At 45.4% G+C, this 17,713-nt stretch overlaps 1 protein-coding gene across 1 annotated transcript; it reads right to left on the minus strand.

Moving 5' to 3' along the window:
- Positions 1 to 342: 342 nt before the first annotated feature.
- LOC135903511 (cystatin-2-like) lies at positions 343 to 16,036 on the minus strand. Its single transcript, XM_065433824.2, has 4 exons — positions 15,873 to 16,036; positions 5,535 to 5,756; positions 2,199 to 2,303; positions 343 to 773 (listed from the first exon to the last, which is right to left on the minus strand). The coding sequence occupies exons 2-4, from the start codon at positions 5,748 to 5,750 to the stop codon at positions 672 to 674; spliced, it is 423 nt and encodes a 140-aa protein (XP_065289896.1). The 5' UTR covers positions 5,751 to 5,756; positions 15,873 to 16,036; the 3' UTR covers positions 343 to 671.
- Positions 16,037 to 17,713: the final 1,677 nt, after the last annotated feature.

Here is a 17,713-nt window from a genome sequence, read left to right on the forward strand (position 1 = left end):
CTTTCTGATTGTGAGCCACGCCCTCAGTCTGTTTCATTCTGACGAAAGAATCGATGTCCCTCCTGTGTTACGCACATGAAAAACACCCTAATATGCAGCCTCATTCGTTTCGCCGAAAATCCGCACGTCTAGGCCTCTTTCAGAAATATATTTGATTATCCTGTTTTAAAAGATACTTTCCTCATTCTCCACGTGTATAGTTCTTTTCGGATTGACTGAAGAAGCATTGAATGCTCGCTGTCTTGCAGAAAAGATGCATATCGAGAATAATAGGGGCCTGCGAGGGCCTCAAAGTCTTAACCACAACCATAACATCTAACAAACAATTAAGCCAGAGGAACCTTAGTGGAAATAATTATTATTTTTATTTAAAATGTTGAAAAAAATCGAACAAAATATTGCACCCATAGCCCGCGCGCCTGATAGGTCACCTCCGACAACTTGGTATTTCGCCAATACATATATGTGATTAGACAAGGTAAAACTCTCTATTGACAAGAGCCCATAGCCCAGTAATAGGGTGGACCGGACGGACATAGCGAAAGCAGTTTAAGGATTTGCACTGCTGTGAGAGGGAAACTACCCAATTTGCCCAAGTGACACTTTATTACATAAGAGTTTATTCTGCATAAGAGCACTGCTATCTATCAAGATTTCATGCATTTCTTTCATTACGTGGACGCAGCATTTCCTTCACAGGTGAAAGAGGAAACCGATCGTTCCTTCAGCCACGGCACGTCGTAGATGACAGCGCTGCAGGTATCCTTGACCGTCTGGGCAAACACACACAAAAAAATTTGAAAGGAATATGTGCAGCAGAGTACAGCACTCATGCATCAAATAGAGGTTTAAGCAAAGTAGGCTTTTATAGGCTAATTAATATATTAGTGACGGCAGCTAAACACTTGCTAATAATCCAAGCTGGAATTCAAAAATTGGGAACCGGCAAGTCATCCTTATTAACCGCAATATGTAGCTGGCGAAGGCGATTTGAAAAAGTGGACAGACTTTCTAATGAATGTATATTTTGCTCATGTTCATAATTTAAGAAGAAGACATTACGTGGACGATATTGTTTTTATTTCTTGTATTCAGTGCAAAACAAATGGCAAGGAAATTAGGGGGACAAAGTATTATCGCCTATTTCAAATCGAAGAATATGTAATTTTCTGTCAATCTCTGGGTCAAAGTGGCGTTCTTAGAGTGAAGAGGAGCTGGGGAACTCTGTCAATGGAGAATGCATGTTGATCATGCAATCCAGCACAATGGACATTCGCGCTTCATTCTGCTTGCGGCTTCCGGTTGCCGCATGCTTCTTGGGTTATAAGGACATGTCATTTGTTCAGTTTATGGGGGATACCTAAATTGATTATATTTGCCCATGGAATACGTAATGGTTAGTGCCCTGAATGACCTGGAAATTTGAATGAGAGATCAAATATATGTATGTGTAACGGCGAGAACATGTGCACATTGCGCGGGCTTCCTCAAAAGAAATCCTTCATGGATCGTGAATCTAGCCATGCGACCTATGCGCATTGCTTCTCAAGCCCGGGATCCGATTGCACAATTATTGTGCAGATGTAGAGGTTACCACCGATTCTTAGTCGGAAGAGGTATCTAAAGGAATTGGGAATCGTTTTGTTCAAGAAAGCGGAATTGTACCTTTTCGCTTGGATAGCCTAAGAAGCGGACTGTACCTGCAGTAGAAATGGTAAAATGTATGGAGATAATTAACCCTGACACTTAACATTGATTTATTATAACGTATATGACGCGCTTGAATATTGCTAAATGTGTATTGTAGCATATGAAGAAGTTTTTTTTGCAGGTGCATAGGAGCTCTGTGTGCGCCACCTAATGCTGATAATGCATGTCAGTGGCATTTTCCGCTAAACCGCCACTGAATCAAAAGTTAGCTATCCTGACATACAGTGTTTCGTCCACTGCTCATCACGTGATCAATACGAAGAAGCTGCATTGCCTATTAGGCTCTGTAAAATATTTAAAGAGTATGTTTGAAGTAAAAAAAATATTTTGATCAAACATAATGCGTATTTTTTGCGTAATTTACTTGATAACCCCGCTGTCATTCTCGTCCCATAAGACTGCTTTCTTATATTGATCAGTAATAAACGATTCCAACATTTACTTCATCTTAAGTCATGCCACCCTTGAAAATAAAAAAGAACGCTTACCTCTCTGGACTTAGGAAGGCAAAGTTCTTTGCTGTAAGTGTCCGTTACCCTGCATGTTGATTCTGCGGTCTTGAACTTTATTCGGTAGTTTGTACCAGCTACGACCTGCGCCGCATGAGGAAAGAAGAAAGAAAAAAAATTATCAAATATTTGGATAGACCCTAAATGCTTTCATACTACCCAACCAAAGTGAAAACCCATGCTCCTACAAAGAGTACCAATTAAGCACAAACGACGTTTCATCTATAGTAACAAAATGCAGTGGGCTCGACACTACGAACTACTGTTTGATAATTCATACGCAGAATTACGATTTATTGTAACACACTACCTTACCTTTTGGCAGTGACCGTAAGATTATTTTCTTATCCAACTATGGGCAGTCCAACGGGTCCACGATGTGGCCGAAAGGCTTGGCCTTTCTGTCCCGACATCGGAGCGGCCCTCTACGTGCTCGTTCCGATGGACCTCAATGAAATGTTCTACCAATACACCCACCAATCCATGCAGCTACAGTTAGCATGCCAGCGCCGCTCACGATGCCTGTGAATTGAGCGTTTTCTTCGCCAACCCGATTCCTCGCGTTCTCGCTGAGAGGCAGGTGCCATATTTAACATGGCAATAATTATTCGAGCCATGTTAACTACCTATTGTTCACTGCTGCCGGATATCATATCCCTTAAACGCTCTGCGTGATAAAAAATGGCTGTGGCTTAGGTAAGGTTAAGCCCAGGATGCGAAGCATACTAGCCTTTATTTTAGTTGTTGAACCACTGTTTAGCCTGGTGAACTGCTGTTGCTTGGCTATATTTGGTTCGGCTAGACGAAGAAACAACTCATGCATTACTTCTTCGCCTTCAAGAGTGGAACGCGACAGCGTTCCCGTCGACCCGCCAAGGGGTGTAAGACAATGGGCTACAGGGCAGCGACTACGCGCCCCCCATTGGACGCGGTGAGCGTCGAGCAAAGCAGCGTTCGGCGCGGCAACGAAATGTGCGCCTGAGCAAGAGACGCACGCCTTAGAAACAGCGCGTTTCTAAGGCAACACCGCATTCACTAGAGGCGCTTTTGTACCGCTTTGAAGCGTTGTACTCGTGGCTCAGTGGTAGCGTCTCCGTCCCACACTCCGGAGACCCTGGTTCGATTCCCACCCAGCCCGTCTTGCAAGAATTGAGCCAAAGCCACTTCTCCTCTGTCGTGACGTCACGGTGTCACGTGATTTCATGGTCACCGCCGCGCCTGAGGAGCTGGGTTGAGCCCTCGTAATATGCTTCGCATAAAAAAGTAGTTTGAAGAGTCTATAGTCAATGGTGCAGCAGAGTAACCGACTAGACAATAAGCCTGCAGCATCATTACATTTGGCAACAGCCTAATGTGACCTACGCTTCACTAGGATGTGCAATTTTGTCGGTGGATACTGACGGTTTATGAATAAGGCGCAGGTTGTCGGTGAATTCTTTCAGACGCTATTGCAATTCATTGTGCTTATCGCAAATACATTCTGACTGCAGGATACATTTTTGATATTCAGATATTGGCACCACCCATTTTGTTTTTCTACGACCTTGTACACCGCATGGTAGATAGCCGACGCGCAAACGCATTAGTGCGCCTATCGACCCTTAAGAAGGAAGTAATGGTTGCGTGCCGTCACATTACTCGGTTCGCTGAAAACATTTGAACGCAATTTTCTGCGCTTTTGCACTAGCGCAGCGCATGCGCACATAAAACTCCATCAGGTTACAGTAGAAAGAAAGAAATACCTTGGTATAAGGTTGTATAAAAGCGTTCGTATTAAAAACAGTAACACTTCATAAAACCAGGGGCACCTTTCACGGAAGTCTAAAGCCGACTTGCCATTTTATGATGTCCATGAGAAAATAAAGAAAGAACAAATAGCCATACCCACAACAAATTTGAAGTTTCTTTTATGAAGCTTGTTCAGATTTCAGAGTATAGCTTTCGTTTAGCTTTATGAATTACAAGGCAAGTGTATTTACCCTCACGCATTTCAATATTGCAATTATTGTCCCCTAAGGGAGCTCATAAAGCTGTGGCTGTAATCCTATTCGCGCAATCCGCATTCACCAGCACGCGGAATAAAAAAAAAAATACTCGTGACCTATGCTTACTGTGCAAGTTAAGGTATCGCAGGTAGCGAAATTTAGCCCACCATGACGATGCATATTGCAGCGCAGGAGCTCTTCCGGGTCGTTGAACACCATATTTTATACTAAAGAACTGACACTCGCTATTTATCGTAGCGCTTGAGTTAACGTATGAATGCAAAATTGCATGGATACTAATAGCCACAGGAGGTGCGCTGACAGCGCTTGTAGTGCTTGCTCCTAAGTCTATATTTTGGCACGTTACCTTTGCCCCGAATACGTAAGCGTTGCAGCATTGCATCACACCGCATCAAGTAATGACGTATCCTAAACATACCGTAACTGCTCATGAACCTCATTCGAAGCAACAGGTGCCATGTAGACTTAGTATTTTTGGGGTTGCGCTGCAAAGCCAGAGGGCGTACAGTCCAATCCAGACCACGGTGGCCCCAATTTGATGGCACATAAATGAAAAAAATGCCCATGTAACGAGCACTGGGGCAAGCAGGCGGTAAAAATTAACTGGGAGTCCCCCACTACGGCGAACCTGCTAATCACATCACCATTCTCGCATGTAAAACATCCAAATTTAATTTAAATATATTTGAAGCTCAAGATCCACGTATAAGCTTAATGATGATGCAAGTGGCACTAATTAAAGTTACCCTTGTATCCAATTTATGGAAAGGTACTTGTTAAAATTGAATCTGCAACTGCAAATCAGGCTGCCTGTATTCTGAAATTCTAGCTGGCTTCACCAGACACGAGCTGCCCTTTCTGACTACAGCCGTGAGTGAACCAACAGATTTCCATTATTTATATTTAGTTTCCTAGAAAGGTGGCGACGAAAATTCACTATCTATTGCAGACTTCTACAGCCAGAATAGTTTGCGTACGATGAACCAGAACACCAATTATTCGATTTTTTTTTATTCGTTAGTTGCCGCATTCCAGATTCACTTTTTAAATAATGAGACATTTGGCCCAGCATATATCTCTTCGGTGTAGGTTAGGGCGCCTCCTTGCTGGTACGATGGCAGTCCTAATTTTCCAAGATTATAAATGAAAATAGGGAGCACGTTTTGTGCACGGATGTGACGTTGCCTCGCCTAGTTCTCACAGGATACATACGCAGCAGCGTTATCACACTAGCAATAAAATTATACGTTTTCTGCAACGGTTATAGCGACCAAAGCTTATGTTGTATCTTTACAGAAGCTATTCCCACCTGAGTCTGAACATCAACCAGTTCGAGCACGGTGTCGAAGAACTCCCGGTCGCCAACCTGTCGTGATACGGCGAAGTGCGCCAGTTCCTCGAAGAGTGCGTTGCCACCAACGCTTTGCCTCGTCCAACCGCCAACCAGCACAGGATCAGCTGCGCAGCATTGGAAGACAACAAACAAGGCGACGATCCTACACGCGGCGATGGTCCAAGAAGCCATAGTCACCTGCATTTAATTGGGACAAGTCAACAAGCTTCGAGGCTGCACTTTTCTGTAGAGATGGAACGACGTCTTAAAAGTGGCATTTACAAATCGCATAATCAATAATAGAATTCCCAGCCTTGCATGTACAGTCATGTGGTGACTATGCCTCTTCCATACTTGTTCTAACGCTGTTCGTTGTAGCAGCGCTCCTATTATTTGGTTATGCATGTGTCACTTTCGAATATGTAATAGAAGTCAAGTGGTAACGTCACTCACGCTTTAGCTTTATGTGTATGAGGAGTTTCTACCACAATACGGCCGTTGGTGGATTGCTTTTTTGCCCAGTTTTTAGTGATCCCCCAATTCAAGCGGTATTGTTTACGGACTGCAATGTCTATACGAAGCACAAACTCTCAGCAGCGTTACAACACTGCCCTGTTGGAAATTCTGCAATATACGACAATATATGGAAACAAATTATTGATGTAAACTTTTATTCTGTATGACAATACCTTCTCTAAAATTCAAGTTTTTCTCAGGCCCCGTGGTCCGAACATTTTATGTGCTGACTTTTCGTATGGTGGTCAAAGACACCCTGCGCATACTAAGAATGAATGGTTCCTGGGACCACCTAATTCAAGCGTCGAGCACTTTTTGTCATGCTATCTCATTTTATTTCCATTACAGGCATGGCTTTAGATTTAGCGTCCGACAAATTGTGTCAGTTTTTGACGTACCATCGATATTTTTTACTTAACTGGAGATCCTCTGATGTGGGCATCTACATCTTGCTAAGAAGATATTCAACTTGACTTTTATTCTCAACAAACCCTTGCCTATGTTTTCTGAAAAAAATTATGTTGTAGCTCTCAAGTTCTGAAAACTGGTGTTAACGGCTTTCAACGGGCCCATCTTCATGCGCGGTTTTGGAATAGGGGATAACCGAAATACGGCAAGTAGGCCTTTTCATACTATTAGGCTGCTCTCTGCAAGTTGGCCGACCTGCAGCTAAGTGCCACACTGAGCCGAAGGTATGAAGTAGAACAATGTAGTACGAACGGGATGACAGCTAGAAATCAGGTCGTGAGACCCGCTTTGTCTCCAATTCGAGGCTGACGTCTGCCATCATGTGTGAGTCAAAGAAGATGTGTGAAGACACGTGCTTGCGGAATTTCGCATGTCAGCTATTGTATTCAAGCATGCCTGCACCGTCGATTTTTGACCTTTGCGATAAGTTTGTTCAAAGCGAAGATTTCATTACCTCTTGCTTTGGCTTTGGCTGACGTGGTTGCGTAGTGTCTATGGTGAGGGGCTGTTAAGCACGAGGTCGCGGAATCGAATCCCGGCCCCGGCGGCCGCATTTTGATGGCGGCGATATCCGAAAACACCCGTGTACTTAGATTTAAGTGCACGTTAAAGAACCCCAGGTGGTCCAAATTTCCGGAGTCCCCACTATGGCTTGCCTCATAATCAGAAACTGGTTTTGGCTCGTATAGCCCCACCATTTATTTTTGTACCTGTGACAATCTGGCAGCCGCTGGGTGCTGCTGGCTGCGGTATTGCGCATTACCTCTTCCCAAACACATTGGTGATACTGAAAGTAACGACGCAGCCATGTGCCGTGGTCGTAAACTGCCATGACTGTTGGTTCCTGCCCGTAGTGTTTGGAAGGAAGGAAGGAAGGAAAAAACTTTATTTAAGGCCAACACTAAGGCCCAGTAAGGTAGAGTGCCTGCCCCGCTAAGGCTCGTTGTTCATCCTCCGAGTCCGAGTGAAGCCAAGCACTCCAGGGAGGAGGGGAAGGGTAAGGAAAATGAGGAGAGGTAATGGCAGTGTTACATGAGTACAGAATGTGTTCTGCACCTGCCCTTATCTCCGGACAGTTGGGGCAGTGAGCTGTGCTACGCCAACCGAAGTTGTAGAGTCTTAGTGGCGTGAGAAGAGTGTTTGTTTGAACTTTACGAAGGACATGTGCTTGTTCCGTGTTGAATGAGGAGTGAGGTTGGGGCAAAGTAGTGCGGTTTTCCTTTATGTCCTTGTAGTGTTCAGCTATTTGCGCTTTGTACGTGGCAGCGTCTTCCACTGTCGTTGGATTTGGCTAGGGAATTGACGGCGCACGGAGGTTAATTTCGCGGGCACGTTGATGAACCAACTCATTTCCCTTGATCCCAGCATGACCAGGCACCCAACGCATGGTGATTGTAATGTTCGGTTTGCGGTTACAGGATTCTGTTAAGATGTCATGTAGGTGTGTTTCCAACAGTCGTTGTTGTATGTTGCGAATGGCTTTGCTGGAGTCGGTATAAAGGTTGATGTTACTGGAGTGGTGCTTAGTGAGTAGAGAGGCTTCTTGTATGGCATATATTATCGCGTGAGTCTCCAGAGTGGCTATGTTGGGAGGGTTGGAAAATGGCCCAGCTGTTTGGATGATCGGTGCTGTCTGTCCAGGTGCATATATTCCATACGCGTATGATACCATTTCAGAGCGTGTGGCGTCCGTGTATATCGTGATGCATTTCCTGTCTATATAGTGATGTTTTGCTTGCGCTTGACGTCGACCGTCATGTAGGTTTGGCGTCATATTTTTTGGTGTGTTTGTAAATGCAATGTTGCGTGGTAGCGGAGGGCTTTGGTTAACTGGTGTCAACTGTATAGGGGCGATCCCTGCTCGTTTCAAGATGTCGCATCCTTGCTCCATACAAGACGATCGCGCTACTTGTCTGTCTCGGTGTTGTTGTGTCAATTCTGCGAAAGTGTGAAAGAGGCCCGTTTGTTGAAGGCGATCATTTGAGGTTTGTATCGGTAGGCCCAGGGCAGCCTTGTGAAGGGTGCTGAGTGAATATTTGCGTTTTCGAGTTTGTGTTTGTGTCAGTGTTACGAATTGGGCGGTGTACAGAAGCCTACTATACACGAGCGCAGTCACGAGCTGTGTTGCTTGTTCTTCTCTCAGTCCATGTTTTTTGCTAATGATTTTTCGCATTAGGTGCGAGAACTTTCGGCAGTCTTTTTGATACTGTAAACGTTAGAATTAGCATTGTTGTTGCGATTTATGATAAATCCGAGTATTCGGCACGATGTAACCTTTGGTATCTGCTTGTCTCATAAGGTGAGTTGTATCAGGGCGTTTGTTTTCTTTCGGTAATGTGTTCGATGGTTCCTACTTTTCTGCTGAAGGTTCGAGTCCGGCTTTATGTAAGTGGTGAACTATGGTCTCGACGCCTTTCTGGAGGCTTGTTTCGACGTTCCCTGGAGAACCGCTTTCGCTGCATAGGGTGATATCGTCGGCGTAGAAAGTGTGGTGAAGGTTAGGGATTGGGGATAGCTGCGTTGATAGCGCTATCATGCAAAGATTAAAGAGGGTGGGAGATATAATCGATTCTTGAGGTGTTCCACGGGAAATATTGATGGGGGAGGAAAGAGACTGCGCTGCCTTGAAGCCTGCTGTCCTGCCTTTGAGGAAACTGCGTATGTAATTGTACATGTTGGCGCCGCATCCACTGTCGCGAACCGACTGGAGTACACGATCATGTGTTACATTATCGAATGCCTTTTTTATATCTATTGCCAGAAGGGCTTATGTCTGTGCTGTCTTTGGCTGCAAAAGCGTGTTCTGTAGTATGAGAAATAAGTCCTGTGTGGAAATGTTCTTGCGATAGCCTATGAGCTGGTGCGGAAAATGTTTCGTGTTATCGAAATGTTCTTCTAGTCTGTTCAGTGCAAGCCGTTCCATTCTTTTGCCCATACATGATGTTAAGGATATGGGTCTGAAGTTGCAAAGCGTGGCTTTTTTCTCTGGTTTTGGGATCATGGTAATGTGTGATGTTCTCCATTTCTCTGGGAAGGTGCCCGTGTTCCAATGCTCATTTATGTGCGAGAGAAGCGTTTCTTTATCTTCGTCGGGCAGATTACGCAGAAGAGTATATGTGATGCCGTCAGGACCCGGCGCCATCGCCCTATTGTTTTGCATCAATGCTATGTTGTTGCAATGTGTGTAGTCACCACCGATGTTGCCGTTTGGGGGGCCCGTGTAGTCTGTGTACAGTGACTGATGTGCCGCATGTATGTAAAGGGTCCGAAGTTCATCAAATGCTTTGTTTATACCTTGTGTGCTGGCGTGTTTCTCTATGGTAGGGATCACTTGCTTCTTTGTGCCGAGCAGGGCACACAAAAGATGCCACGTGTGTTTTTTGTCTAACGTATTCTGGATGGTATCGAAAATATGGTTCCATTCTGTCTGTTCTAGCGTCCGGGCATGATTGATCGCTTGAATAGTTATATCATCTACCTTTTCACGAAGCTGATTGTTATGCGCTTGCTGGGATTAGACTCTCAATAGTTTTTTGCGTTTTTTCCAGACGCGTGTGAGGTGCGGGTCTGGCCGTTCTGCCGGCGCTGAAGTTGTGTGCGTTTCTGTAACTGCTGTCTTAGTTTCTATGAGGCCTTTAGCCCACGTGTCCAAGTCATACCCTGTGTCAGTGTTATTCTGCCTTAGTTTCCGTAATTTGTCCCAATTTGTGAAGTTGACTGTAGCGCGGCGCTTTCGAGGCGTCATGTGTATATTAATGTTTAGTATGTCGTGGTCGCTAGTTAGGATTTCATGGGTGTTCTCCCAGCTGGTAGCATATTCACCTTTGTGCAACGCGAGGTCCGGTGGGGTAGGAACTTGATTTTGCCCCCCTGCACGAGTTGTTGCCCCCGGAGTGTTGAGAACTGTGCACTGCAATTTGTTTATGCTGTCTTCCAGCAACCTGCCCGTTTTCGTGTTCGCCTTGTATCCCCATGATGTGCTGGACGCATTGAAGTCTCCCATGATGCAAATGTCATGAGTCTTCTCATCTTTTTTAGCGTGCTTGAAGATCTGACTGAGGTTGTACGTAGATTTTGGTGGATTGTAGACGTTCTACGGCTTGGCAGCGCGTTGTGAGTTGTCCGGGTATATTGTGGTTATTAAGACATACATTGCTAAACAGTCTGGTGCTATTTCCCTGTAGTGTTTAATGTTATGTTTTACGTACGTCGAAATTAATGTTAGGTCGTATTCATTGTGCGCTGTATGTGTAGCTGTGTATCCTGGGATGTTCTGTTCTTTGTATGTTTCTTGCAGAAGTAACACACGGGGTGGGTTTTTCAATTTTAGGAAGTATTGCCTCATTATTGCTTTTTTGTTACTGAGACCGCGGCAGTTCCACTGCCAAACGCAAAAGTTTCCGTCCCTTACTTCTGCCATGGATTAGCGACCTTTGCGGTCTTAGACTGCATGCTGGAGGTGTCGATTGGGTCATCAGGAAGTTGTCTCTTTTGCGAATGAGACATGTGGTCCATGTTTTCGGAGCTAAGATCTTCATCTGGAAGAAGGCGCTTAAGCATGCGGTCTACTCGTTGTTCCAGCATGGTTAGGCGTGTTTCGTGACGTTCGTAGGCTGACGCAAGTTTTTCGACAATATCAGTGAGGCGGTCGAGTTTCTTTTCTATGCTTTCAAAGCGTGCTAACAGTGTCTCTGATTTGTTTAGACGAGCCTCTAGCGTTGAAGGTGTCGTGTGGGAATGCGCGTGTAGGACGTGTTGCTGATATTGTGGTGCTTCGTAAATTGGAGTTGGAGAATGTGCTTGTGATGTTAGGGTCTTGAAGGATGGGGATTGCGTGAAGATAGGAGTGCTTGGCTTACCAGGCGCCTTGGGTATGACGGTTTTCCCAGACTGTGGGGTGCGCGCAGGGCTTTTGCTCGATGCCAGTCGTTGCACGTTCGGTGTAGCGCTTGCCGAAGTCGTCGGCTGTGACAGCGGTGTGTTAGGTAGCATGTCTTGTTGCTTCTTCTGGGGCTGTTGCGTCTGCGTTGTTTGCTGTTGCTGTCCGTGAAATAATAATGCAGGGTATTCGCGATGGTAATCAATTGAGGCTGCGGTGTTGGGGGAGCTGGAAACAAATGTAGGCTGTTGCTCGTTGCGGAGTTTGATGCGTTGTAAGTAGGCCCGCTCTGTCCTCTTATGATTTTTTTTGCCTTTTAATTTCGCAACTGGGGTCGTTGGTTCTATGATCGCCACCACAATGCAGGCAGAGGAGAAAGCATTGGTGTCCCTCTCCTGCCTGCTTGAGTTGCCTCGTGCAGTCAGGTCACCTGAAAATAGTTGATTTGGTGGGGCCATTGTCAGCACGATGATCGTACATCAGGCATAAAGAACAGAACTCTGCTTTGGGGTGGTGTGGCAAACATCGGAACATAGCTCGATGATAGAGGACTTTCCTGGGGACAATGCTTCCTTCAAATGTAATAATATCAGTCTCTGAATGGCCCATCATCTGGGAGGCTAGTATGGTGGGTCCAAAAGTGTCCAAGTTCTGCATCAGGAGGTCCGAAGATGTGCCGGCGTCAACTCCATGGATAACCCCTCTGCAGGAGTTGGCTGGCGCGGTTATGTATGCTGTGACAGTGTGCGTGGTTGGTCCAAGTGCGAGTTCAGGCATGGCAGCAATTTTCTCCGCTGCTATTGAACTTGCGGTCTTGATAACGATTATATTGCTTCGTGGCTTAATATGCAGAGAGAGATCCAGGGCTTCGTGTGGGCTGAGGGGGGCTTGTTGCCGCATGGTATGTGAGATGTGGTGCAATTTGTGCTGAGGGAGGTGCACATCACTCTGAGGTCGAATTACGACTGTGTGGAGCGCCGCAGGGTGCAGGGGCGCGGTGAGATTCTTCTTCTTGTATTGAACTGTTGTCCAGCCGTCTTGAGCAGCGTTCTCGGTTTGCTGAGTGTCCATTACATTGGCTGTATCGGTTGCGGCGGCAGGTGGGGTAAGGTCCATTATAAGTGAGCGAGGCACCTCCGATTTCACGTTGGCGTCTACGGCACCTGACACCTCGTGGCACGCAAACATGCGCGGTGGCGCGACGCTGGCGTCGACGGGAGTGGGGGTAGGTTCCAGGATTGCGTCTCAGCTCTGGCGTTAGGCGTAGCGACGTGGTCGGATAAAAAACCCTCGTAAAATCCAAAAGATGGGCTCACTTGGGGAGGACAGGACATCCAGCCGTTCCTTGAGCGAAACCCTGTCCGAGGATAATGTCGTCGATAGGCTGGTAGCAGTAGTAAACGATGAAACGCACGAGATTGTCGGAGCTCGATGCGAAGGCGTCTTGACTGGTCGACGCAACCAAGCGTCTCGTAGTGTTTGGAGACTGGCAGGCCCTGGACATAATGCGAACAACCAGCGGATAGGGTGCGAATCGCGGGGACTTTCAACGAATGCGTGGGTCAAACTGGAAGTAATGCCGTCATTACACCGTTGTCGTCGTACCATTGCTATCCCTCCTGTCTGCTGGTTACAGTCTTGCACGATTGACCGGCACAAGACATAGAGAACACAAACATCGGATATTCCACGAATTATAGCCGCCCGATTGGCTGGTATCTAGCATGGTGTTAACATAAAAAGGATGCAGGGGGATATAAAGTGGTCCTATGATACTGGACGTAGTGCAAAAAATGCCGGATCAAGTGTGAATTAGGGCGGCCTACTGAAAGGCAATCGATATCGTGCAAACTAGGACCAAATATAGCAAAAATTAAGGTGGCCCGCGACGGCAAGTGACGCAGGTGAGCGCGGGCGTGAGCTCTAACAGCAAGACGCCATAGTTGTTATTCTGTCGTCGTCATTTCATCGTATTCATTCTATTGTGGTCACCTCACCTTTTAGCGCATGTGTGTTTCCTTATCAGTGTGTTCGCGTTGACGTCTCTTTGTTTTTTACAATGTGTCCTGATTCCCCAAAATGATAGTTTTCGTACCGTGTGACCACGTTTCCTTTGCTGTGTCTCAGGCAGTTTTCATTTACTGTGTCAATGAATTCGTTTGGATTTGGGTGGTTTTCATTATCTACAAAAATGTCTACGAATGTATGAACAAAGTAAAAGCTGGACAGATGTTTCAGTGACATTAACTATATTTTAAAAAAGTCAGGCTCAATTAGATTTCTTTCGCGAGGAACAGCGCCTGCGTTAAGCCATGCTTCGCAACTAATAAGATATCGGCAACCTGACGCGATTGCTGCTGTGGCATGGAACCTGATGCCATTATGTTGCATACTAGGCTCCATTGCTCTCAGTGCATTATTACGATTTTGTGCAACTGCCTACTGATATTTTCCCGAATCAGCTGCACCAACGTATTTATTCTTTAAGGGTAGCATTGGCAAAATGCCTGCAATATAGCTGATTGTTGAAAAATAATGATACACCTTAAAGGGGCCCTGAACCACCCCACACCTTTGGTGAAATAACGTAGTCCACGGGTAGCATGCCCTGCTGTGAAGATCTCAGTCAAGGTTTGCTGTCGTACTCGGTGCGAGGAGCTTCCAAGTCAATCGTGAAGTCACCTTTTTCTCAAACGCTCTCCTTTCAATAGAAGGCCCTGCCTACGCTCTCTGCAGGACGCTTTAATTCATCATCGGACTCTTTAATTTGTTGTTTTCTATACGGCTGTTATTGGCCGATAGCTGGCATAAAGCAGCGGTCGGCAACATGGAGCAGATGCCGCGGCCACCGCTGGGTGCCGCCATGAGTGCACTGGCCAAGCGCACTGGGGCTCGCTGTGGGCAACCGCGAATAGCTTAGGTCTAGTGAGTCGTAGGAACAAAAGGGGGATGTAGTGGAGTCTACTTTAACATCAAAAATTATATCTGAACTGCGCGCCATGGTGACATTTAGAAGGCTGAGCGATGTGGGCACGCTCCACTGCGCCGTAGCTTTCTCAGTGCAAGCCAGTGAAGAAGGAACGGGGGCACAGCGGAGTCTGTGTTAGATTGCCAATAAATCCACTTCTGCTGAACGCATTGCAGTACTTTTTGCGGCAAACTGTTTTCACTTCAAATGCCTTTCTCCACTTCAATAAAAAGTGGTTTAGGGCCCCTTGATGCGCTTTCAAGCAGGTATTTCAATAAAGGAATTCATCCAGGGTTCTCCTTTGCTAACTTTTCAAAGATGTAAGCGGCACTTTCTTACAAAACGCGCACTTCGTGACAGCTCTTTGCAATGAGAAATTAATTACGATACATCTTGGTTCAGTGCATTCCTATAGAGGAGGGGAGCGAGAAGTAGAAGAGGCTGGCAACCCCGATTGAGCATAGTTACTGCCAACAGCACCACTGCATACTGCCTAGATACACCGCTTTCTATGTGTAAGCGCATGCCTTGATAATGAAATACCCCAGCCATGACTAATAGATTGCACGGAATGCCACAACAACGTTCCACACGTGGTCTTGTCGGTCGGCTATATCACGTTTGCCAGAGTGCTCATCCATATGGTAAAGCTCATAGCCGCTTTCCGTTCACGCATATTGAACCCTGATTTCAACTCAGTAAGTTCGAAATGTGGTCCTTAGGAGTTATCGTTTATATTGCACCGTTTTTTTTTAATTTCTGTTAATCATTGTCCTGATCATTTCGTGTAGATGTAGGTCAGAATGAGCTCGGGCCGCTCACTTGAAAGCCTTATTACAAAGGGTTTCTTAATATTTTTTTCTCGCTCTTATGTACAACTTTTTGCCAAATGTTTTGATACACGCTCTTTGATGAAAAAAAGCAGGTTGTTTGTGTAGGTGTCCCAATCCTTTAGTAAAATCTGAGACTGATGAAGTTTGTCGTGGCTGCACAATGTGATTATGCTAGCACTTTGCTTCCGACAACATCATACGCTAACGCCTATACTGACAACTACGAAGCGGCGTTTCTGGCAAAGTTATGCTTTGCATATTTTTCGTATGTGAAATAACTCGTTGTATAAATGGAGTATCTTTTCTGAATTACTAACCTAATTGAATGAATCAGATGATTATATAGATTTCTAGCAGTATCAAGAACCAGATGAGCATGTTCAAAAAGCATAGTTCGTTCTCAGGGTTATCTCCGCAATATTACGACGTAGATGACCGCTACGGTATAGTTCGTTTGTTACGTGAGGCTTTTTTTATCTAAGTTTATGGAAGTGTACAAATAAAGTGTTGCTATCCAATGAGTGTGACCACAGGCAGCTATTTAGGGGAACTATTCATCGCGAGAGGGAGACAGCGTGCTTAATGGGAGTGAAAATGTTTTTTTATGAGGACTTCGCGATTGTTGGACGATAAATTCGAGTAGAACTTACCTTGGAAACTTCTGGGTGTAGGCAGACAGCGAAACTGTTCTAATTGAGGTTACGCAGCGAATGTCAGAGGCTAGAATGCTTGGCCGACAGCCGAAACTTGAGCTGGCAGGAGTGGCGACAGAGCTGTTGTCGACAGCCCGACACTGCTTCCGATAATAGCGTGGTTTTCGAGTGCCGTCCGAAGATATACGCTGGTGTCGCATATTATTTTCTTTTGTGCACTTGCCGAAAATGGGGCAGAAAAGAAAAATCACAGAAGTGGCAGGGACACGTGGCAGGACTATCAGAGCTCACCGTGCTTTGAAGTACTAGGTCTCACGATCGGTGTCTTGTAGACTGCCGCTAAAGATGAACACTTACGAGAGCGGAAAGCTCCTAGATAGTAATCGTATATGAGTTCAACGGGACTCCAACGGAAGGCTAGTGTCTCAAAAACGATATTTACACGAACAATCGCTTCTAAATGAAATCGAATTGACGTGCTAAATGGTTGTATGTGGCTTTTTTCGGGCCCACTTGTGAGAACACTACGTGGAGAGAGGGGCGCAGGGACAGATCTGGGTCGTTGCAACTATAATCACACATTAATACACTAGCCATTCTCTATAGATAAAACCTTACACATGACGCACTGAACTAGGTGTTTTTTTAATCGTAGCGGTTCTCATTGAGTAAGTGAAATAATACTCAGGAAAAAAAAATACTGAAACATTTCTGATGTTCAAAATGTGCTGTTGTATCTCAGCGGAAACAACGTGTTTGCGTGTGTATAAATAGGCTGCAGCTACCTTGCCCTGTTTAGGTTCCTGCGTGATAGGTGCTTCCCACATGTCAAGTATTTGTAATGTCCTGATGCGTATTTTGGCACGCGTCATCCAAATAAATTGGATACATGCTACTGTGCTAAATATCTTTCGAGCCGCCATGACTGCTTGTGGCTATAGCCTTGGGTTGCTGAGCGCGAGATCGCAGGATTGAATCCCGGCCACAGGGGTGGCATTTTGATTCGGGCGAAAGGCAAAAACACCAGCGTACTTAGATATAGGTGCCGGTTAAAGAATCCCAGTTGGCCCAGAATTCCGGAGTCGCTTACTATGGCATGCCTTATTAACAGATGGTGGTTTTGGCACGTAAAACCCTGTAACGTTTTAATTTTTTTTATTACCGAAATCTGACAAATGACATTGGAAATAACAATGTGTGTGAGCTTATGGCGCAGCACTTCATAAGGCCTATTGAAAACCTGCGCAGTGCAGGATATCTCATAATGAGAGTTACGCATCGCAATAAGTGGATGTAAAATAACACTACCACCGTTATATGTTGCTCATCTTGATTACAGGCATTTTTCTTCACGTGCACGCACAATTACATACATGAGGGATAAAAATAGCAAAGCCACCCCGACTTTGTTCCTGTGCAGCATTGTATTCGACGGAGTGACTATTCTTAACGTGAGGTAACCTACAGCTATGGAGATGCAAGCAGCACTAATATGTCCTAAATATGCACGCTGCGCACTATACGCAGATGATAGTACCATCTCGTTGTGTAACAAATATTTACCAACTTTAATATCCTCGCCCTTAAACCAAATGTTACAAATAGGAAGCCCGAAGCCCGAATGTATTTACAACTATTTATAGAGGAAAAAGTTTGTGGTAATTGCGCATGCTGGTCACAGCTCCAGGGCGCAGTCTACCACTTCCTCTTCGTCTTCCTCTTGCACGCACGCTCCTCTTCAAATGTACCGTAACACTATATCAACTAAACAGTCACCTTCAACGGATTCCTGTACTGCGGTCTTCAAACAACGTATTTTTAAATCCTACGAAAACTTA

This window comes from Dermacentor albipictus, chromosome 7, assembly GCF_038994185.2.
Source record: "Dermacentor albipictus isolate Rhodes 1998 colony chromosome 7, USDA_Dalb.pri_finalv2, whole genome shotgun sequence".
NCBI lineage: Eukaryota > Metazoa > Arthropoda > Arachnida > Ixodida > Ixodidae > Dermacentor > Dermacentor albipictus.